This window comes from Anarhichas minor, unplaced genomic scaffold (assembly GCF_050575085.1).
Source record: "Anarhichas minor isolate MPS153535 unplaced genomic scaffold, ASM5057508v1 ptg000055l, whole genome shotgun sequence".
NCBI classification, from domain to species: Eukaryota; Metazoa; Chordata; class Actinopteri; order Perciformes; family Anarhichadidae; genus Anarhichas; species Anarhichas minor.
This window is the reverse complement of record NW_027466501.1, coordinates 3879043-3901956: the sequence shown is the minus strand read 5'-3', so window position 1 is coordinate 3901956 and position 22914 is coordinate 3879043. Positions and strand designations below refer to the sequence as shown.

Sequence of the window (22914 nt, the reverse complement as noted above, 5' to 3'; positions counted from 1 at the left end):
TTTGTGACTATTTTACAAACTGCTATGATAGGCTGGGTTAACATTGTTAATTCTGTCAGCACTGTTGCCATTGTTTGCACTGTTAGCACCATGTTACGAGCTGTGTGGAGGCAATAGATACTCTCTGAATTTCAAATTTAGCACCTTTTAATATCCAAAATCAATGGCGCTCCAAAGCCTTATGTGATGAATTTGGAAATTTCTCACTTTGAGGGCCTCCAATGGAAGCTTCAAAATGAGACAAACCACCTAAACAGAGCCCACCTGGAGACACAGAGAATAAAGGGGTGAAAAGATCATTTTTCTACAAACAAAACTGGGATGTCTTTAGAGGAGCCAGCATGCTTTGTGAAACCTCTATTTTAAATTTAATTATCCGGAATTTCTAATACAGATTCTTTTTGGTTGCTGTTTTTTAGTGTCTCTCCTTTTCTGCCATTTGTCTTTCAGAGAGCCGAGAGGAAACAGCACGAAGAGAAGACGAGACAAAGAGCAGACGACACAAGCAGTGAAGAGTGGACAGAGCATGCTCTGTGAAGCTGCTGCAGCAGGAACATCAGACATTTGACTGAGCTGAAGATGATCCGTGTTACAGCTGCATTTGTCATGTTTGGTAGTTACATCGTAGTATTGTATGTTATTCTCAAGGAGTTGTTTAAGACCACAGAACACAGGAAATACTTGGCTGTAGTAAATTCACTATTGGTTTCAGTCTCTTTAGGGATAATAACAAGTGTCATGTAATAACTGATAGCTAAATATTAATGTTATATAACGCCTCCTTTGAATGTTGAAAAAGATTTGTGTTTAAACTGCTTTTAGTCTCTAATAAACCAGTATGCATAAGACAAGTTACTGTGTGTGTTAGCATTTATAGTCAGAGGTGTTCAAACAAAGTGAAAAAAAACCTGATCACATCCTGTATAGTTCATCCATAGTAACGACATATTACAAGTTGCAGGTTAATAACACAACTCAGAGTAACTTTTAAAGAATTAAAGTAGAATATATATTTTACACAAGCCATATATTTACTATTTTTAAAATGCTTCTAGAGAAAGTATTCAAACATCAGCATACATTAACTCACTGTAAATAGACGTTCTCACGTTCACTGGCCTTTATCGCCCTCTAGTGGATTTTCTGAGAGGAGAGAGGCAAACCAAGCCAAACAATGACTGAATCATTTATTAAGTAGAAGGGTTGTTTTGTGTGTTAGCTGGTCTGTGTGACCCGTTACCATCAGGCCCAGTTCTAGACGGCTTTGAGGTATCACAAGTACGTCGAATATGATGGTGGCAAACTGGCAGTTGGGTAAAATCATGTGACTATAAACTGCTTTGGTAGATTGAACTCATAATATCCCTACTGCCCAGATAAGAAAACATGCGATTCAGTTTGGCTCCCTTTGTCATGTCTCATGCAGGTGCAAAATAGAGCATTTCAGGCAGACAGTATGAGAAAAAGAATGTTCTCTGAGCATTAAAGCATGTAAACATGCTCTGTGTTTTCCTACGAAAGCCTCTGTTTTCACAGGAAACAACAGTTAAGTTTAGGACACTAAACTACTTGGTTCGGTTTAGGAAAAGATTGTGAAATACTGAGTTAGGTTTAGGCAACAAAACGAATGAGTTAGTTTTAGGAAAGATCATCGTTTGGGTTTAAATAACTACTGAACTGCCGTTACGGAAGTGTCCCGCTGGCACACCCGGCATGCGGGAGGATGCGAGGGCTCGCAGCTTTAATTCTTGATGGTTTTCAAATTTCTTCATGTCAACACATCAGAACACGCAGTTGTTGAGAGGAAGACATGTTAACTGGTCTATGACATCATCATTGAGGTTTGACTGATTTTTTGACTGATTTTAATGAAAGTCCACATACAGAGCACAGTTTGCAAAGGCTAAGTGCATTCATTCCATTATGAAACACCTGAGTATACATACATATTCATTAAATATATTTGTTTGCAGAACCCCTGATTTGTCTATTCTTTTTATATTCCTGATAGAAAATCACACCATTTGACTAACAATGAGTACACTTCATTACTAGGCTACACGAGGACTTTTCTGTCAACAATGTTTGGCATCAATACCCTTATAAACTTCACATCAAAAGTTGACATCAATTAAAAATATTATTGTTACATGATGAAAATAATCTTGGTTTCTGTTCTTTTGATCCATAAGACACATTCATTTATCTTGAGGGAGACTTTCATAAATATATGGCTGTTAAGGTAAGGGTAGAGATTAATGTTAAGGTGTTTGTGTGCCAGACCACAAACCAATCAGCATCCTGTTTGGAGCTATTGGCAGCTATGGCTTAGGTGTGTTAGATGACACGTAGAGGGGACTTTTAGATCTAAACAACAATGGCGGCTCCCAAAGAGGTTAGCGTAGATGCTGCAATGGCATCAGTTATTTCAGAGCTGGAGAGTATTTCTTTATTGAGAGAAAAGCAAAGAACGGCCCTGGAGGTATTCTCGATGGAAAAGATCTTTTTGCTTTTCTCCCAATTAACTTTGGTGAGAGTTTCATTGACAGATGGTTCAGCCAATCTCCTGCCAAGTATTTTTTTAAAGTGCCTGCCCTTTTCTAAAAAGTTTTCAATGACAGCTTCTCAGATGGTTCTGTGTAACAAACCATCTGACGGTTCAAGGTCGTTTTTTTTAGAAATCGATCGTGTTGGGATTTCACCATGTGGCCTGAACAAAGAGAGTTGGGACTACTTGTCCTGCAGAGCAGTCAAAAGCCTGATTTGAGTTTAAGATAACACCAAGCTCCAGGAGACATTAAGTATCACCTACGTGTGAATTTCATCCAAAACTCAACACTGAGAGCTCATTGGACGAGGGCCATAGGGACCGGAGCTGACTTCCTGTTCTACGGCCTGACGTCACAGCATAATATATAAAAACCAGCGTAACCTCTAACGCACTGCCGTTCCGTCTGACTCGCGTTGGTGCGAGGAGGCAAGACAAACGTTTGTTGCTTTTAAAAAAACCTAGGTCATAGTCTTAATTTTGCTGGACGAACAATGGACAGTTCTTTTGGATCCTTGTTGTGGCAAAATGACGAGAAGAGACGGCGAACTGAAGTTGCAACCCAACGGGAAGTGTTTTAACCTTCCTCTTGTGTTAGGGTCGGCACCAACCCATTTTAGGTTTTAAATGCATAAAAGAACCACAACAAAATTTGTTTATTGCATCAAGGCTTTTTGACTGAACATTTTTTTTTCACTAAATTATAAAATGCTCTGGTTGAAATTATGACCTTTGTGTTGTTAGGGTCGGTTTCGACCCAGTTATAAAAATAAGATTATAAAGCAATAATTAGAGCCAAAACTGAAATCATAAGTGCACCGTCAGCCAACACACTGACAGCCAGCTCCTCTCCCAATCACGTGAGCTTTAGGGGATTCTCATTTTGCCTTGTTATCCAGTATACCTGCACAAAAACAAAACAAACAAAGACGGGCATGTCCAGACATGTGAGGTCAATTCAGTATAGAGTTGGTGACTTGCAGAGTGCACATCTCCAATTTGCAGCATGCAAAAATGAAAAGATTTTCAGTGAGACAAGTTCTGGATCATATTTTTGGTGAAAATGAGGGAGAGGACATAGAGCAGCATAGCGAGACGGATGAGCAGGTTTCTGAGGAGGAAGACAACTTTGTTATTCAGGAAGTTTGTATCAAATAAGTAGCCCTTCGTACTACTCGGTACCTTTGAAGTAGCTCCCAGTTTAAAAAAGGTTGGTGACCCCTGCTGTAGGCTGACACAAAAACAAAACATAAGCACGTGGCCCACAATAACAAAACAGACAGGGGGAAAAACAGAGGAGCACACAAACAGAGGAGCACACACTAGGAGCAGACAGGGATCCTAACATATAGATCACATCACAACAGTTTTTAGTCTGGTCTGAGCATGGATTGCTGAAGGAAAAATGCAGCACTTGGTGGAAACACAGAGATAACATGTAAATCCACATTCCTCTCCCCAAGACACAAATATCTAGCCGCCATTTTGAGGACATATGTAGGACAATAGATGGTTTACCATATTCTTAATAATGGGAGGTGGAGGGTGGAGGTTATGCGGCAGGTGGTGGGCCAGGGTCATTTCCCAGGCATCGATCAGATGAACATTCAGTCCTTTGAACATGGCTCTGAGCACCTTATCACGCTGCAGCGAGTACCAGTCGCTATTGCTCATCGTCTCATATAACGTCAAAGCTTTGGGGTTTGCGGTCCGGATGACGACCAGCGTGCCTGGAGCTGTGTTCAGCAGCCGCACCACCGCCCTGCGGATGCTCTGTAGCCTCCTGATGTAGATCTCCATGGGAAAAGTGCTGAAGTGAGACCAGATGCCAAGGACTACGACAGTGTTGTGGTCTCCATTTAAGCCATCTAGTTTATTGGCAATGTAATGAAGCTCTCTAGTTGGGATGGGGGCAAAACGGATAGGAGGACCGTGGCAGCTGAATGTCACCAAGATGTTGTTTGCATAGTCCAAGGAGATGTAAGGTCCAGTTTGCTTCGGGCTGTGCAGGTCAAACTCCTTAAGACCTGAAGGTATGACAGGGGGAACACGTTAAGCTGCAGTGGGATCAAAATCATCTGTTGCCAGAAATCCCTGTGGATCAGCTACCTGGTAGAGCTGCGTTCAGGAATTCAAACCACTGCCTGACGGTAGAGTCTCCATACATGTGGACCGCCTTGCCTTTCAGACACTGACTGATGGCAGAGGAGGTGTTGAATTTGCAAACTGTGGTGCCCCCTAGTGCTCGCCACACACCCTGGTAGTAATAACCAGAAGGTCCGGATGTCACAGTACTGCTCTTCACCTTTAGCTGACCTGAGAGGAAGTTAAAGAATAAGGGTGAAAAAACAAAACCAAGCTGTAAAGTGATTGAATGAACCTCTTAAGTACTATCCTTACTCCTGAGAGACTAGAAAGACTGCTAAGGTGAATCTCTCTTCAGGAGAATGCTACCCAGAAGAATGTAGTACACTTTTTCTAAACTTTTTCTTACTTTTCTTCGTAGGGTAAACTCGTGCCACAACAGATTCAGCAAACGCTCTTAACTTGAGATAACCGTGTCAATGACCAGCGTAAACATGATGAATGCCACCTATGCATAAATGAGTGTGCACTCATGAGAATTAAGAATTAGCATAAGTAACCCCAATAATACCATATGAGGCTGTGTCCTGCCTCATTTGTCCTATATTGAAGCCCTGCATTTAGAGATCCATAAAGAAAATTCTCTATAGTCAAGGGATGGGGAACAATAACGATTAATGTTTTTGCTGTGTCACCTGCCGCTGTCACTGAAATAAAGAAAAAATGGTTCCATATGATAAACGTCCCGCCACAGCGAGGCCATCGATGACTGCAACGGAAAGGGGTCAAATAGTTAAAGTTGTTTTGCAGTATGAGATGGTCATATTGATGATGGAGAGTTATACAATAGCATCAAAAGCCTGTGCAAATGAATGATGATATAGTTAGGCTGTATGAATACATTTAGAACTATATTAGTCTATATTTTGAAATCGCAGAGTAAAATGCTAACATAATTATTAAGTGTAATTTATACAGGTATTTCAGACTCAATATTGACTGTTACGACAGGTAACTGTTGGAAAAACTGTTGGAAAAAAAAAATGAAATTAGAAGAAAGTTCTCCTAAATCACTCATACAAGCCACTAAAGACCAAAACTGTTTGTACAAGTGGTTCTTGCATGAATACCATTGTTTGTAGCACATTCTGTTTTGAATTATTGGTATAGACAGTGGTGGCAGTAACAGTATTAAATAGCAAATTAAATAGCATGCTTTACCTTCTTTCTGTGGCAACACGGTGACCTTAGCAGGTCCTGAAGCCCGAATGTAGACTTTCAAGTTAACACCACTGAAGAAAAGTACACATAATATATCTCTTAAAAACACTACAACATTAAGGACATAGATACAAGAGGACAAACATTTTAAATAATTTAATCAAATTAGAAAAATCAAGCACGAAAATGGGAAACAACTGTTAGAAAGTTCATTCAAGATCACACAAAACTTACTTTGTAAATTCAATGGCACTAATTCAAATAGTCATATAAGCAATGGTTCCAATTGCGCCTGTGTGATGTGCAAGGTGCTACTCGCAGTGATGAACCCAGAGATAATGATTACTATCTACAAAACGTTTTACCATCTTTCACTTCATAGTTTTGGTTTTGCGGCCAGCAAACTAAACTGTTTTAAATTGAGTCTCACCGTTCTCATCAACATATTCTATTAGATGCAGCAGGCAACTGCTTCATGCCAGAAAGCTGATTAACCAATTGACTTGTTGGTTAGTCCTGCCAATCTTGAAGAGGTGAATGTTCAGCCTCTGCCGAAAGATGGGCCTCTGCTGTCCTGACTTCAGGGGGAGTTCATTCCACCACCTAGGGCACCACGCCAGGACAGAAAAAAGCTGTGACTGGGTCGATCGGCCGCAGGGACCTCTGAGCTACGGGGCAACCAATCGCCGCGAGGCAGCAGAGCGAAGTGGTTGAGCAGGGGTGTAGGGCTTGACCATGGTCTGGAGATAGGAACCCAGGTAGCCAAAATGACCTGGCCCAGATCCGGCATAAGCTCGGCACGCCGGAAGAAACGCATCGGGCCGAGTCCGGTTGCCGACTCGTCTGAGACTCGGCATGAATGACGCCCCAGAATCGGGCCGAATACACTGGCCCGATTCCGGATGCCGACACTGCCGTCTCTGGGCCGTAATCGAAACTGACCGGGGCCAGCATCGGCCCGAACTCGGCTCGCCAGAAGAAACGCATCGGGCCGGCTCGGCTGAGACCCGGCATGAATGACGCCCCAGAATCGGGCCGAATACACCGGCCCGATTCCGGATGCCGACACTGCCGTCACTGGGCCATAATCGAAAATAACCAGGGCCAGCATCGGCCCGAGCTCGGCTCGCCAGAAGAAACGCGTCGGGCCGGGTCCGGTTGCCGACACGGCTGAGTCTCGGCATGAATGACGCCCCAGAATCGGGCCGAATACACCGGCCCGATTCCGGATGCCGACACTGCCGTCACTGGGCCATAATCGAAAATAACCAGGGCCAGCATCGGCCCGCCAGAAGAAACGCGTCGGGCCGGGTCTGGTTCGGTTGCCGACTCGGCTGAGATTCGGGATGAATGACGCCCCAAAATCGGGCCGAAGAATGTTAAGTGAAAACCATTAGCCAAATAAAGAAAGGTACATCTCATATTCACATTTATTTTTTGCAAGTTATTAAAATGAACATTTTGGTCATTTTTGCAACCAGAGGGGACACAAGCAGTCCAACGAATGCTAAGTAAGCACTGTAAGAAACGTACCGTGAAATTCAGTTATTAACTGGCAGCTATTGACAAGTAACAGTAATTGTTACCATGTATTGTATTTTTTAATACACTAGCAGTGTTTTGATTGTGAAATCAAACAAAGTAATTAAAGCATTTACTGTAGTTTTGGTTGTTATAACCGTAATATAAATAACAGTAATTGTACTGATAGTGTAATTGTTTTGACGGTTAGTGTTTAAACTGTAAAATAAAACAGTAATATCAAAGTACTGATTAATATTACTGTATTTTAAAATACACACATTTTTAGGCTTCAACAATAACTGCAGGGAGACAGCAAACAATACATTTTTAACAATTTATTATTAGTTGTTGAACAGTAGCAAGGATAACATTATTCCTGTGCTTGTGAGTGGCTTCAACAAACAATGGACTAGGAATTTTGTTTTCTTTTGATAACCCAATGACAATTATCTTCTGAAATGTGCTTAACTGACAAGCAGCTGTAATCTCTAAACATTTACAGTATTAGCAATCACAAAACGATGGATATTAATATCCAAAAACATGAATATTGCAATATTTGAAACCGTGGTGATAACAAATCAACACAAAAATATGAGGCCTTTTCTTCTGCCAATTTTAGATATATTCTGTTATTGAAAATGCACTGTTTGGTAAATATATTACACACATTATTCTTGCATAAAACACATTTAAAAACACTTTGAATACACACAACCAAATGCAAAAATGGTGCCAAACTAATTAATTCCCCTGAAATCCACCAATCTTACTAAACATTAAGATTGTAGAGGAATTGCCATAGTAAGAAGGGGCCAATAAACTACGTGCTGTGACACAGTTAACACTAGGGGTGGGGGAAAAAATCGATACAGCATAGTATCGCGATATTTTGCGTGACGATATTGTATCGATACACGGACGCCAAGTATCGATCTTTTAATATATAAACTATAAACCTTTTGGTAGGCTACTAGAAAAATAAAATCAATTGCTTTTTCAGTCCACTAGATGGTGCGGAGTTGTTTTCTGGTGAGGTCAGCAGAGGTCCCGGGTCAGCGTGATTGGTCAAAACAAAGATGGAGACATCGGAGAAAGAAATCAGAAATGCACCGTCCGCGTTTAAATCAGACGTCTGGACTTATTTTGGATTTTTTAAGAAGGAAGGGAAGAAGGATATGGATATGACACATGGATATGACTCCGTCGTGGCGTTTTTTCACCGACACATCCGTGCCCAAGCCCTACAGAGAAGTGAAGCTTAAAGTTGTGGAATCTTTGAGTACAGCCGTAAGGGTTGCATTAACTTGCGATGCGTGGACGTCAAGCGCAGTGGATTCCTATGCGACTATAACAGCACAATATCTCAGGCGACTGCTGTCTCACGTTTTCTCCAAACTAGAGCAGTACACGTAAGTCACACCGGGGCAAACATTACAGACTTCCTGCAAAATGCAGCACGAGAATGGGGGATTGCCGACAAAAACCTGGTGGTTGTAACCGACAACGTTTCTAACATTGGGCGTTGCCGTTCAGTTAGCGGGATTCCTGGATGTGAAGTGTTTCGCTCACACGCTCAATCTGGTCTCACAACGGGGGTTAAATCTGCCACCAGCAGCCAGGCTCATGGGGAGAGTGCAGCGCATAACTGGCTCTCTGCCCTTGACGTCCACGCATCGCAAGTTATACCGAGTTATATAACTCTTATATAAGTTATAGACACGTTTGCATTCAGTTAAGTTGTCTGCTTGACAATCCTATTTTGCTGCAATAAAAATGATTGAAGTGAGATGAACAGACTGAAAACTTTATCTTATTAGATGAAACATGTTGACAAAGTTTTCCTTTGGGAACATAATTTGAAGTTTTAAAAAGTAATACATCGTGATAATATCGTATCGCGGGACCTCTGGTGATTCACACCCCTAGTTAACATTATTACTCTACAGGAGGAATTTGAGGTAGACAGCTTAAAAAGTAACTAGCTGTCTCAACTTGTATTAAATCTCTTTTTGAGTCTTTTGTGCATTTACTTCTGGGTAGATATAATACACAAATATCACACAAAAAAGTATTACATCTCCATGGAAACCTTAATGCTAACTGCAAAAACAGTGTACTATACACATTAGTATACAGTACAGTTCATACTTAACAATTGGTATATTTTATGGAAATTGGACCAAGCATATGTATCCGTAACAGTTCCCTTTAAAACTTATAACAATGATAGTAACATCTTAATAATACTGTTTCCCCTTTACATACAAAGAGAGCTCACCCTGTTCCACGGACGAACTGAGGTGACTTCACTGAGCAAAGTGGTCTGTGGCTCCTTGTTTCTTAGTGAGTCCATCACTATTCAGTCCATCAGCTCCACAGTGCAAAATGAATAGCAGATCCCTGAAAAAACAACAAAAGCAAATAAGAAATTAACTTCATTTGAGTGGATGAAGATCAGGGATTAAGGCATATTGTTTGACCTGTGGGAGATCAATGTCCCACATGAATCTTTAGTGGTGTGAAGGCAATATGGCATTCATGGGGTGGAGTCACCAGTGTGGGGGCAGGCTTATCATCTTTTATTTTCTTTCTTAACTCCATAAGCAGGATAGGAGACATAATTTATGAATAAAATGCAACACTGTGGTGTTGCAGATGAGCATGGAATAACTTTAACTGTTTCTGAGAATTTAGACAAATAGCCTATACAGTGGCAAACTCTTTTTAGATAATAATTGGGCAAACATCAAAAAAAAATCAAATGGATGCTGATTGTAAGAAGTCCTATTCTTCTATTGTCCGCAAATGCCACCTAAATGCAAGTACGGTGATTTTTACCTGGTCAATGCTACAAGCAGACTTTAATGGAGAAATGCAGGTAATGCAAATGCAAAGAAACGTGATGTACATAAGAATTTTTAACAATACCTTTTTATACGTTGTGGCTGCTTCCACCCGATACTCAAGGGACAGGGCAGTTGTGAAATCTGGCATGGGAGGTAAATATGTGATTACCACACGGCCTTCTATGGACAGCATCCACCTGTTCGCAGATATACATACATACAATAAACATGTGCTGTACATGATTTTAAAAGTCCAATCGTGGTAAGTGAGCACATTTGTTTAATCACTCTTATTATAGACTGCAAAACTTACAATCCGTGCCTCTCCACCAAGACAGAGACGCAAACTTTGACGAGTTTCAGCCTGTTTTTTCTGTAACAATGCCCTGAGTTTGGAGTTCCTTTCTTTTCGAGGAGAGGCCTCAATCCATCCTGTACATCCAGCTCCTTTGTAGGCTGAAAAGAGAACTAAGAGCAAAGCCGCAGAAAGCAGAAATTTAGACCAACTTCCATGAGATTCTTTGGAACTAAATTTGACAAGATGTACACATAACCCCAAAAAATATATATGAAAATGTACCCGAGTTAGACAGACTTTTCTTGCAACAGGTTGAAAATGGGCACTTGGAATGTGTCAAGGTTCCTTATCTGTACGCTACTATCAACATCAGTAAACTCTTGGTAATCTGTGTTCAATTTTAAAATCCTTTCAAGGACAAATCCCAATTTGCTCGTCTTTTCCAGAAGTTGGTTTTTGCTTTGGACACTGTACATTTTTCTTTTCAATTCTTTACCATCTATCATCCTTAAATGTGGTTGCGAGGACATTCGCAGCCCTGAAGCTCTCCACATAGATTTTATATTCATGTGCTTAAAGGTCCTTCGCCCTATAGCCATATAACGGCAGGGAAAGCCCTGCTACAAAGTCAACTGTGATTAAAAAACCTGTTCTAGTCCCTGTTCAAGCCAATTATAAACAGCTAATTAATATTAGTTCCATGTAGGTAATGGCACACTTAGTTTCTTTAACAAATCAAACACAGTTAACCCAAGCTTTACATTTAATAACGTTACAGCTTAACCACTTAACGATACTTACTTTTCCTCTGCCCCATCGCTGACACCTGTCTGCTCTAAGTGCATCTAAGTCTATCTACACCTCAACACTTAGCTACACACTGATGTTAACGTTACGCACTTTCGCGCCACTTCTGACGGAACAATGAATTAAATATAACAAAGAAAGCTAGCTAGACTTGACCAACCGAGTGTTTGCTAGCTCACAAATGCTAACATGAACTAACTTGACATGACATAACGCTCATCATGATGGCCAGAACATAAGAACCCAGGCAGTTAAAGAAGCAAGCTAACGTTAGCTATCCAACATCAGCTAGCAGAGTCATTCATTCAACCACTAACTCAGTTATTCAGCTAACTAGCTAGCTTAATATAGCTGATAGCTAATGTTAGCCAGATGGCTAGATACTGTTGGCAAACTATTTTAAGAGATATAATGTTAACGTTACTCACTTAAATTAATCTTTACCGATATCCAACCAGCTCTGTGTCATCACAGTGTGTGCAGTCGTTCGCTCCATACCGCAGCGCCGGGAGCTCTCTCCCCCCCATCAGCTGCACAGGCGGCAAGCGGGCGGGGAGCTCCGAGCGCTGCGGCACGGGGCGAAGAGTTTCACCGGGCGCCGCTGGACTGCACACACCACGTTACACACACTTCCATTAAAATATTGAGCCACTGTTTTTGTAATATAATCAACGCCAACAACTCACCGGTAGTGTTGGAATGTCCTCCTCTGAGACGTCCATCTTCTTTGGCAGCCAGCAGCGATAAGGGCAGTTTGACGGTTGCAAGTTGAAACATTTGAAATAGCTCAACCGTGATTGGTCAAGGCAGTCCACTGTACCCGCTTTACCGAGTCTCAGGAGGATACACGTTTTATATTTGCGTTTATTTGGAAAGCAATAATTTTATTTCAAGTCCATTTTCAGATGACTTATTCATACGCTAAATATTTAAAATTATATAAACTGAATTCCCAAAAACATATTTTGCCAAGCTCAACAACACACTCATGTGTGGGCTGATCCATTGTCATATTACACATGTGTGTTGAAAGGATACAGAAATGACACAAAAGTGCCCTTGACACAGCAGATGTGTGATGTATATTAATTCAGATTAATGTTGTTCTGCTGGATGGCACCATCCCTGAACATGTTCCAGTCTGTATTCCAAACAGTCCCGTAGAGCAGATATACTGTATAGTTTCATCTAGCAGTTGGGAGTGAGGCTGACGGACAAAAGGGTGTGCTAGCTAGCTAATTTTGTGGTCTGATTAACAGCAAATTTATTAAATGTAGTCCCCCATGTTACTATTACTAATTACAATAATAATAATAATAATTTTTATTTGTACAGTATATGATCAAAACAGAAACAATAGAAGTTTGACAACATGGAGTGCCTGGGCATCATTCACCTCTCCAACAGCCCGTGTTCACCCCTGCACATTGCCCCAAAGGTGGCGGGTGGCGCCTGTGCGGTGATATCGTCGGCTCAACGATGCAACAATCCCGGACCGCTATCCAGTTTCGCACATTCAGGACTTTTCTGCCCTCTTGTCAGGTAGCGTGGTGAACTTTTACCATCGCTTTATCCCCCGGCCCCTTTTCGAAGTCCTGAAAGGCAAGGCTGTCAAACAGGCTGTTGACTGGACCGAGGAGAGGAACCAGGCATTTGTGGATGCCAGGACAGCTCTGGCAAATGCAACAATGCTGGCACATCCATCACCCAAGGCTCCGATAGCCATCACCACGGACGCTTCAGACTAGCGGTTGGCGCAGTTTACGAGCAGTGGGTGAAAGGTGCATGGCAGCCACTCGCTTTTTTCAGTCGACAGCCTAACGAGCGGAAGCACAGCACCTTTGATCGAGAACTCCTTGGCCTCTTTCTTGCCATTCATCATTTCCGGTTCCTGCTAGATGCTCGGAAATTCACAGCTTTTGTGGATCACAAGCCATTGACATTTGCTATGAGTAAGAGGGCCGAACCATGGTCCGCACGCCAGCAGCGCGTTTCACACATCTCCTGGTAGACCGAAGCACTTGTTGGCCGGAGGTCGTCCCGCTGTCATCAACGACATCGGATGAGGTGGCTCGGGCATTCATTGGACTTGGGTCGCCAGGTTTGGTGCCCCAGCTGATGTTTCCTCGGACCGAGGCCCACAGTTTACGTCAGAGCTCTGAAACGCAGTGGCAGAAAGCCTAGGGGTGAGGCTCCACCGGACTACTGTCTATCACCCCTAGGCTAATGGGTTGTGTGAGCGGTTCCATCGCTCAATGAAAGCTGCTCTCCGGGCCAGCCTCAAGGACGGCGGCTGGGTGGACAGGCTCCCGTGGGTTGTAATGGGGCTCAGGACAGCCCCCAAGGAGGACCTTCAAGCTTCATCCGCCGAGTTGGTTTATGGCCAGCCGCTGCGGGTCCCTGGGGAGTTCATCCCCAAGATCACAGACCCTTGGTCTGCGACACAGCAGCGGGCCACTCTCCTGGAAAAAGCCAGAGTGTTCACACCTGTGCCTACGTTGCAACACGGCCTCCCACAGTCGCATATCCTGTCCAGCCTCAAGGCAGCTGAATATGTGTTCATTCGCTAGGATGGCCACCATGGACCCTTTAAAAGCTCCCTACGAGGGCCCGTTTCGCGTACTAGAGACCGGGGACAAAACCTTCAAAGTGGACATTGGCGGGAAACTGGAGCATGTGTCGGTGGATCGCCTGAAACCAGCACATCTGGACCTGGAGCAACCGGTAAGGGTGGCCAAACCCCCACGGCGGGGGAGTCCTCCTACCCTTCCAGCACACCGCTACAAGACCCAGAAGCTTCCTCCGACGGCCGCCCTGGCTACTGCTCCCGGTCGATTGATTTGGGCCCTGAGACATTGATTCTTGTTATTTTTTATGTTTTCTCTAGTCTTGGTGAATTCTGGGGGGGCGTATGTAGTGGACTCTTTGAAGACACTTGAGGACATAATTCAGCAAGACTAGGGGAGTGGCATAACCATGGGAACATGACGTCATGTTGGGTTTAAAGGAGGTGATGGCAGTGTTCGGGTTGAAATGTTTGTGAGAGTTGAAATAACCGACGACAGAGGTGAGCAGCCAAAAAGAGACACTTGTCGACATGGTTAATCCCTGCGCTCCTACAATATGATGATTGTTTGGCTACATTACAATATTTCATCAATTAGCCAGTTCGGCCCATTTCTATAATGACAGATTTGGCCAAGATTTGGCAGCCATCAACGGGCCAGAACCTTTTTCAGTACTGGCTGCCGATAAACCCGGCTGCCATGTCTCAGCCAGAATAGGCCCGTGTTCGTAATGCCAGATTTGGCCCAGATTTGGCAGCCATCAACGGGCCAGAACCTTTTTCAGTACTGGCTGCCGATAAACCCGGCTGCCATGTCTCAGCCAGAATAGGCCCGTGTTCGTAATGCCAGATTTGGCCCAGATTTGGCAGCCATCAACGGGCCAGAACCTTTTTCAGTGATGGCTGCCGATAAACCCGGCTGCCATGTCTCAGCCAGAATAGGCCCGTGTTCGTAATGCCAGATTCGGCCCAGATTTGGCAGCCATCAACGGGCCAGAACCTGTTTCAGTACTGGCTGCCGATAAACCCGGCTGCCATGTCTCAGCCAGAATAGGCCCGTGTTCGTAATGCCAGAGTCGGCCCAGATTTGGCAGCCATCAACGGGCCAGAACCTGTTTCAGTGCTGGCTGCCGATAAACCCGGCTGCCATGTCTCAGCCAGAATAGGTCCGAGTCTATAATGCCAGATTCGGCCAAGATTTGGCAGCCATCAACGGGCCAGAACCTGTTTCAGTGCTGGCTGCCGATTAACCCGGCTGCCATGTCTCAGCCAGAATAGGCAGGTGTTCGTAATGCCAGATTTGGCCCAGATTTGGCAGCCATCAACGGGCCAGAACCTGTTTCAGTGCTGGCTGCCGATTAACCCGGCTGCCATGTCTCAGCCAGAATAGGCCCGTGTTCGTAATGCCAGATTTGGCCCAGATTTGGCAGCCATCAACGGGCCAGAACCTGTTTCAGTGATGGCTGCCGATAAACCCGGCTGCCATGTCTCAGCCAGAATAGGCCCGCGTTCATAATGCCAGATTGGGCCCAGATTTGGCAGCCATCAATGGGCCAGAACCTGTTTCAGTGCTGGCTGCCGATAAACCCGGCTGCCATGTCTCAGCCAGAATAGGCCCATGTTCGTAATGCCAGATTTGGCCCAGATTTGGCAGCCATCAATGGGCCAGAGCCTGTTTCAGTGCTGGCTGCCGATAAACCCGGCTGCCATGTCTCAGCCAGAATAGGCCCGTGTTCGTAATGCCAGATTTGGCCCAGATTTGGCAGCCATCAACGGGCCAGAACCTTTTTCAGTACTGGCTGCCGATAAACCCGGCTGCCATGTCTCAGCCAGAATAGGTCCGAGTCTATAATGTCAGATTCGGCCAAGATTTGGCAGCCATCAACGGGCCAGAACCTGTTTCAGTGCTGGCTGCCGATTAACCCGGCTGCCATGTCTCAGCCAGAATAGGCCCGTGTTCGTAATGCCAGATTTGGCCCAGATTTGGCAGCCATCAACGGGCCAGAACCTGTTTCAGTGCTGGCTGCCGATTAACCCGGCTGCCATGTCTCAGCCAGAATAGGCCCGTGTTCGTAATGCCAGATTTGGCCCAGATTTGGCAGCCATCAACGGGCCAGAACCTGTTTCAGTGATGGCTGCCGATAAACCCGGCTGCCATGTCTCAGCCAGAATAGGCCCGCGTCTATAATGTCAGATTCGGCCCAGATTTGGCAGCCATCAACGGGCCAGAAACTGTTTCAGTGCTGGCTGCTGATTAACCCGGCTGCCATGTCTCAGCCAGAATAGGCCCGCGTCTATAATGCCAGATTCGGCCCAGATTTGGCAGCCATCAACGGGCCAGAACCTGTTTCAGTGCTGGCTGCCGATAAACCTGGCTGCCATGTCTCAGCCAGAATAGGCCCGAGTCTATAATGCCAGATTCGGCCAAGATTTGGCAGCCATCAACGGGCCAGAACCTGTTTCAGTGCTGGCTGCCGATTAACCCGGCTGCCATGTCTCAGCCAGAATAGGCCCGTGTTCGTAATGCCAGATTTGGCCCAGATTTGGCAGCCATCAACGGGCCAGAACCTGTTTCAGTGCTGGCTGCCGATTAACCCGGCTGCCATGTCTCAGCCAGAATAGGCCCGTGTTCGTAATGCCAGATTTGGCCCAGATTTGGCAGCCATCAACGGGCCAGAACCTGTTTCAGTGATGGCTGCCGATAAACCCGGCTGCCATGTCTCAGCCAGAATAGGCCCGCGTCTATAATGTCAGATTCGGCCCAGATTTGGCAGCCATCAACGGGCCAGAAACTGTTTCAGTGCTGGCTGCTGATTAACCCGGCTGCCATGTCTCAGCCAGAATAGGCCCGCGTCTATAATGCCAGATTCGGCCCAGATTTGGCAGCCATCAACGGGCCAGAACCTGTTTCAGTGATGGCTGCCGATAAACCCGGCTGCCATGTCTCAGCCAGAATAGGCCCATGTCTGTAACAGCCAAATCTGGGCCAGATATGGCAAAAATGAAATGGGCCAAAGCTGGCTCACATTTGGCCGCATCGAGCCGGAACACAGCCGAGTCAGCCGACACTCAGCCGCAATACGGCCGAGTCCGCTGGCTACCTGGGAAGGAGCTGTTCCTTTCACTGCCCTGTAGGCTAGCACCAGAGTCTTAAACTGGATGCAAGCTCTTACAGGGAGGCAGTGTAGAGAACGGAGAAGGGAAGTTGTGTGGGAGAACTTGGGGCGATTGAACACCAAACAAGCTGCAGCTTTCTGGACCAAGCTCCAGAGGTCTGATGGCTGACGCCGGGGCTCCGGCAAGTAGTGAGTTGCAGTAGTCCAGGCGGGAGATGACAAGAGCCCTGATGAGCACCTCTCGTCAGTGAGAAAGGGGCGAATCCTCCTGATGTTTGCTGAGAACGACAGTTGGTCGTCCAGGGTCACACCCAGGTTCCTCGCAGTCCGAGTTGGCGTCACCACGGTATCATCAATGGTGATGGACAAGTCTCGGTGCGGGCAACCCTTCCCTGGGAGGAACAGTAGCTCGGTTTTGTCCAGGTTGAGCTTCAGGTGGTGTGTCGTCATCCACTTCCAACCCAAAAAAACTTTTCATTCACTTATTTTTATTTTGAATACATTGCTGTATTTTTCAATGTTCAAGACCACAACTTGAACTTTCAGGCTAAAATTTATTTTTCAAATGATCAAAACTATTGACCTGGATTTGGCTCCATACTCCGGGAGTTTGCATTTTCTCCATTCTCCTGTCTTTGGCTCCGTCTATCAGTATGCACAGCCATGGGGCAGGTGGAGTTGGCCGTGCAGGCCTGGAGGTGAAGGGACAGAGGTTGTCCAAAGAAGAGAAAAGGATGGAGAGGAGAAGATCAGTAGCAGTATCAGGGGATAGGAGAGAGAAGGATTCAGGGTCAGGGAGGGCAGAGGAAAGATCAGCGGGGGAGAGGAGAGGGAGAGGACATGAAATAGTGGTCAGAGAGCTGGAGGGGAGTGACAGAGAGGTTAGCAGTAGAACAGTGTCTAGTGAAGATAAGATCCAGCTGGTTCCCGGCCTTGTGGGTAGGAGGAGAAGAGGAGTGGTAAAGGTCAAAGGAGGAGAGGAAGGAAAGAAGAGGTTTTAACTTATCAGTCTGGATGTTGAAGTTGCCGAGCAGGATGAGTGCTGAGCCATCGTCATGGAAGTGCAAGACTAATGTGTCAAGCTCATCCAGGAACTCACCAAGAGGGCCTGGTGGGCGATACACAACAGCAATGGTGAGCTTCACTGGATAAGTGACAGTGACAGCATGGATTTTGAAAGAGGACGGGGAGAACTGTGGAACAGAGACAGGAGAGTATTTCCATTTTGGGGAAATTAGCAGGCCAGTACCACCACCTCGCCTCGCAGCTCTGGGAGTGTGAGAGAAAGAGTACACATCTGACAGAGCTGTGAGTGTGGTAGTGTTTTCTGGTGTGATCCAGGTCTCAGTTAGAGCAAGGAAGTTGAGGGAGAGCAAGGAAGCGTAGCCTGAGATGAACTCAGCTTTCGGCACTGCCGATTGGCAATTCCAAAGCCCCCCCGCCACCACTTGCTCGCCATGAGCTGAGAGAGAAGGATAGATTAGGTTAGTGGAGTCACGGCAGCTGGGAGTGGCGCAATGTCTACGTGACCACCGGACAGAGGAACGGACAGAAATAGGATGCAAACACATGGTAGTCAATATAAACTAATTACTGTCCCGCAAGTACACATATGCTATGCTGGCTACTAAAGGTTAACTGAATGTATACACATGCTGCTTTTGCTTTTTAATGATTGCAACTTTGAATACCAACATACCTGGCTATACAGGAGCAGTGGTGTACCTTAATGTCCTTAATTTCCACATCTACACTGTGATCTGTAGGCTTTAGCTTATATATTTATCTTTTTAACCTGTTTTCACTGCTGATGCACTTTGCATCCTGATATATTGTGAAAATTAGATATGTATTCAGTGAGTGCAGTTAGTGGCCAAATTCCAATGTCCCCCCTAAACCCTGAGCCCTGAACCCTCAAGGACTTACTGACGTCACCTGGTAAGTGGTTGAGTGTGAGAGACTGTGAGGGCTTGAGATGGTGTAAATAGGAATGGGACAGCACTTTGCTGCAACATATCACATTACCACGAAAACGACAAAAAATATGATGTATGATTGTGTGTATTTATTTTATACTTTGTACTCCCTGATTTGAAAGTCTTCCAGGCTCTTTCCTCACAAGATGAGAACTTCATATAATCTATTTACTCGTTTTTGTTTTCATGTTTATTTTTTGTTCCATCTTTAACCCTTAATGTTTCTGTGTAAATTTAATATGACAGGCTGAACCCACGTGAGCCATCCTCTTTGTTTACCTTTTTTTTTATGTCTCCATGCGTCCACTGGTTACCCCGTGTTTAATGTCACATTGCAATGATTTGTGGGTAATTCCCTTAGGCTAACTCAGCATACCATGCTGACTTACGGAAAGGGTTCATAAAGGGCTCAAAATGTCTGCAAGAGAGCCCTCAAACACTTGACGATTTGACAGTGGGACATCCCTAAACCCTCACGGACTTCGCCTCAAAGTCCGTAAGGGGGGACATTGGGCCAGTTTTGCCCAGTGACAGTGTGGGCTCCATGGTAGCTCAGCGGGGGGCGGGGCTAACTGAAAGGTCAATTGCGCATTACCAACCACTAAACAGCAGATTGACAATGTTAGCGTCTAGCATTACATTACAGTCATTTAGCAGACGCTTTTATCCAAAGCGACTTACAATTCAGATTTCTACACCGTAGGCACAGCTACGGGAACAATTTTTGGGGTTAAGTGTCTTGCTCAAGGACACATCGACATGCGATCCTCTGATTGAAGGACGGCCCTGCTATCCACTTAGCCACAGCAGGTTGAACATAGAGCCACATATAGATTAAGGCAGATTTTTCCCTCTGAAGTTGGTGAAGACCAAAATACAGTTAAAAGGAGAAGAGATATTGGACACAATTCCAAAGGAATAGGCCAGTGTTTAATCACATTTTAGCCATATCCACTTTACAAGGTGATCATATGTTAATAGCTTGACAAAAATAGCTATTAACATAAATAATAATATAATAAGTGTGCATCTTAAAATTTAGGAAAAGACTACATCCAAAATAATATGACATCACAATGAATTTACAATAAAACACAAATGAATCATGGCAAATACTATCTAATGTTGCAAATGAAAGTATGATTCAGACTGGTTTGTTTGATTTGCATCACCTTTAAAGCATCTTTATATTCAATCTTACTGCCTGTGGTTACGAACTTCTGAAACATTCCACTAAGCAGATACAAAGGTAACACTGGATGTACATATTAGAAGTCACACAAAATACCAGTCTCTCTGCTCCCTCACCTTTGAAAGAGCTTCTCCTCATTGGCATTGAGTAGGTTTTGTTTATATCCTCCCATGTAGTGGTTGATCCTGGCATCACAGCTCAGGCTCTTTGGCTTGTAGCAGAACCACGGCTCGCCTGTACGGGGGTCAGTGTAGTTGCACAGCGGCTGCTGGGTTGGCCTTAGGCAGATGTTGCAGAGGCTGGTTTCAGAGAGTGAGCCTGAGCGGAAGAGGCTCTTGAAGTAAATCCTGTCGGGCTGTTCTCTGTTCAGCCTGTTCAGCACTGAGATGGCCTCACTAGGGTGAACCAGAGTCACCTGATTGGAAAGAGAACCAGAGTTTTCACCAAGTCCAATCATGTTCAGTCATATCAGTAATACTACTTGAAGCTCCACACTTATAAAGGTTCACGTCTTCAAGTCGTGAAGCAGATTAATCTCAGACAGTAATCTCTGGAGAATTGTCTATTCACTTAAACCCTCCTCTGAACTAACTAAAGGTGGGCGGGGCTTCACGGACAATCATTAAAAACAAAATTCAAAACATCTCGGTACCTCAACCTGTGCGTCTCCTTCCCAGAGTAAAGAGAATACAGCAGAGTACCTCCCATTCAGATGATCCACCACTTGCCCAGCCACACCTGCTTCAAGCTTCCGGTTGTGCAGCCGGGCGAGTAGGTAGTCCCCCCCAGACGTCTTGGGACGACCCTGGGAGTCAGAGGTTTGTATCATGACCTCCAGCTGATCCCCTACATGCCACTGTCCCCTTTTCCTCCCTGGGAGAATGGTGAAGGTGCTGTGAGCTGGATCACTGGTCTGTTCCAGGGAAATAGGAGCTGGCAAAAGTGGAGTTTCAGGCCAAGCAGTGTAGTCTAGTATGCGGCGTTCCTCCAGAGCGTCCTTAGGGGACAGTAGCTGGAAGGTGCAGAAGCTGCGATTCATGTCAGGGTCAGTGGAGACTCTCGGCATGATGATGGTGGATTTGACTTTAGGCTGAAACTGGCAGTTGGTCAAGAGAGAGAGCGAGAGAGAGAGATGGTGTCAAAGATGCAACAAATAATGAACCAAATGCAGTAAAAGTGCAAAGAGGGAAGATTTATCCCTCCCCAAAACTCAAAATGACTTTGGGGAGTGGATAAGAATGTATGTTTTCCGCCCTTCTCAACTTCCGCCATGGTCAAATGTTCAAGTTTTTCAAGGTCTTTTTAAATGAAATTCATATTTTGGGATATGTTATGCCATTGGCCAAGAAGCACTACAGAGGATGTTTCATACCCGATGGTTTAACGTGACAGTGGAAGACTTTCATAGCTGAAAGATGCATTGAATTTTTAATGCATATACAATGGATTGAATCACTAACGGTACAAAAGGGACTATTATTCGTTTCAAAAACTCCACTGATGAGAGAATTCAAGCCATTAAACCTCAAAGTCCTCCCTTTAGTGCCCAGCTGTTTTGGGGCATCTCATGGCTTTTTATAAACTATATATTTGCGACCCCTTTCTTAAGATTTAGGTCTTCAGTAAGAACGAATGGGAAGCCAGTAGGTTGTCTAAAGTATAGAATACTGTTAGCTTTATCTTTTAACTGGAGGAGATGCTGCTGTCAACAAGTCAAGGTGCAGGATTAAGAGTGATAACACCATTTAACTGCATGAAATTACAACATAGACCATTACCGTAGCTGCGCTCCATTGGATTTGAAAATATCCAGAAACAGACTAATATCAAACATTTTAAACAGGGTCCACCTTCACTAAAACCCCACTCCCACTAAAACGTAAAAGTTCTCACCTCCAGATCGTACATGTGACGTCGCACAAAGATTAAGACAAAGACAGCCAGAAAGAGGAAGATGGCGGCGTTCTCCCTTCTTAAACAAGCTTTGGCCTTCATGATTGGTGATCAGTCCTCATCTGTGGCTGCAGCATATCACTTTCACCACTTTATCTGGTACAGAATTATAACATAAAGTCAAAAAACAAAGGGGTAGCTGGCACCTTGTTATGCTAAAGAATATTATTTGTTAAAACTTGAACTCCATTGTGAGATCCTTTCCATACAAATATTGTGACACCGCCAGTTTTCCAATTATTACTGAAAAAATATATGTTTCACTTTTATTAAAGTAGCAGAGTAGGGATTTTAAACCCTACTTTGCATACCTCCAAGGTGCACAGAGAGGGAAGTTAATTTCAACAACTGAAGTCAGTGTAAACCATCAGAGATTCTAAATGTTATCCTTTTACTCTGTTGTAGTCATTTATAGTGGGGTTTTTTTTCTTCATAAAAACACAGAATTCAAATGATAAGGAAATAAAAGATTGTATGTTTTGTTGAGGTATCCACCAAGAACGTCCGAGACACACTACACCCCAAAAACCTATACCTCTATTTTTCTATAAAATAATTGATACACCAAAAGATTAATCGACTTATTGAAATTGTGGATCAAACAAATACTTGCAACAAGGTGAAACTGTAGTTTTGCTGCATACTGCAGATGAACTGTGATGCTATCCAACACCTTTATGTCTGAGGAGCGAGAGGTGAGACCCTAAAAAGCATAAAGGCAGCATCCTGGTTTGAGCATCTGGCTGACACTGAAACAATGGAAACTCTAACGGTAAAAA

General features: G+C 44.4%; 1 protein-coding gene and 1 long non-coding RNA gene across 2 annotated transcripts; both read right to left on the bottom strand.

The window, feature by feature from the left end:
- Positions 1-3934: 3934 nt before the first annotated feature.
- LOC142931896 (NXPE family member 3-like) lies at positions 3935-22203 on the bottom strand. Its single transcript, XM_076076025.1, has 6 exons — positions 22076-22203; positions 20835-21278; positions 20299-20597; positions 5855-5925; positions 4658-4864; positions 3935-4575 (listed from the first exon to the last, which is right to left on the bottom strand). The coding sequence occupies exons 1-6, from the start codon at positions 22175-22177 to the stop codon at positions 4022-4024; spliced, it is 1677 nt and encodes a 558-aa protein (XP_075932140.1). The 5' UTR covers positions 22178-22203; the 3' UTR covers positions 3935-4021.
- LOC142931942 (uncharacterized) lies at positions 9711-10670 on the bottom strand. Its single transcript, XR_012947433.1, has 3 exons — positions 10541-10670; positions 10310-10424; positions 9711-9781 (listed from the first exon to the last, which is right to left on the bottom strand). It is a non-coding gene; the product is annotated as an uncharacterized LOC142931942 (long non-coding RNA).
- Positions 22204-22914: the final 711 nt, after the last annotated feature.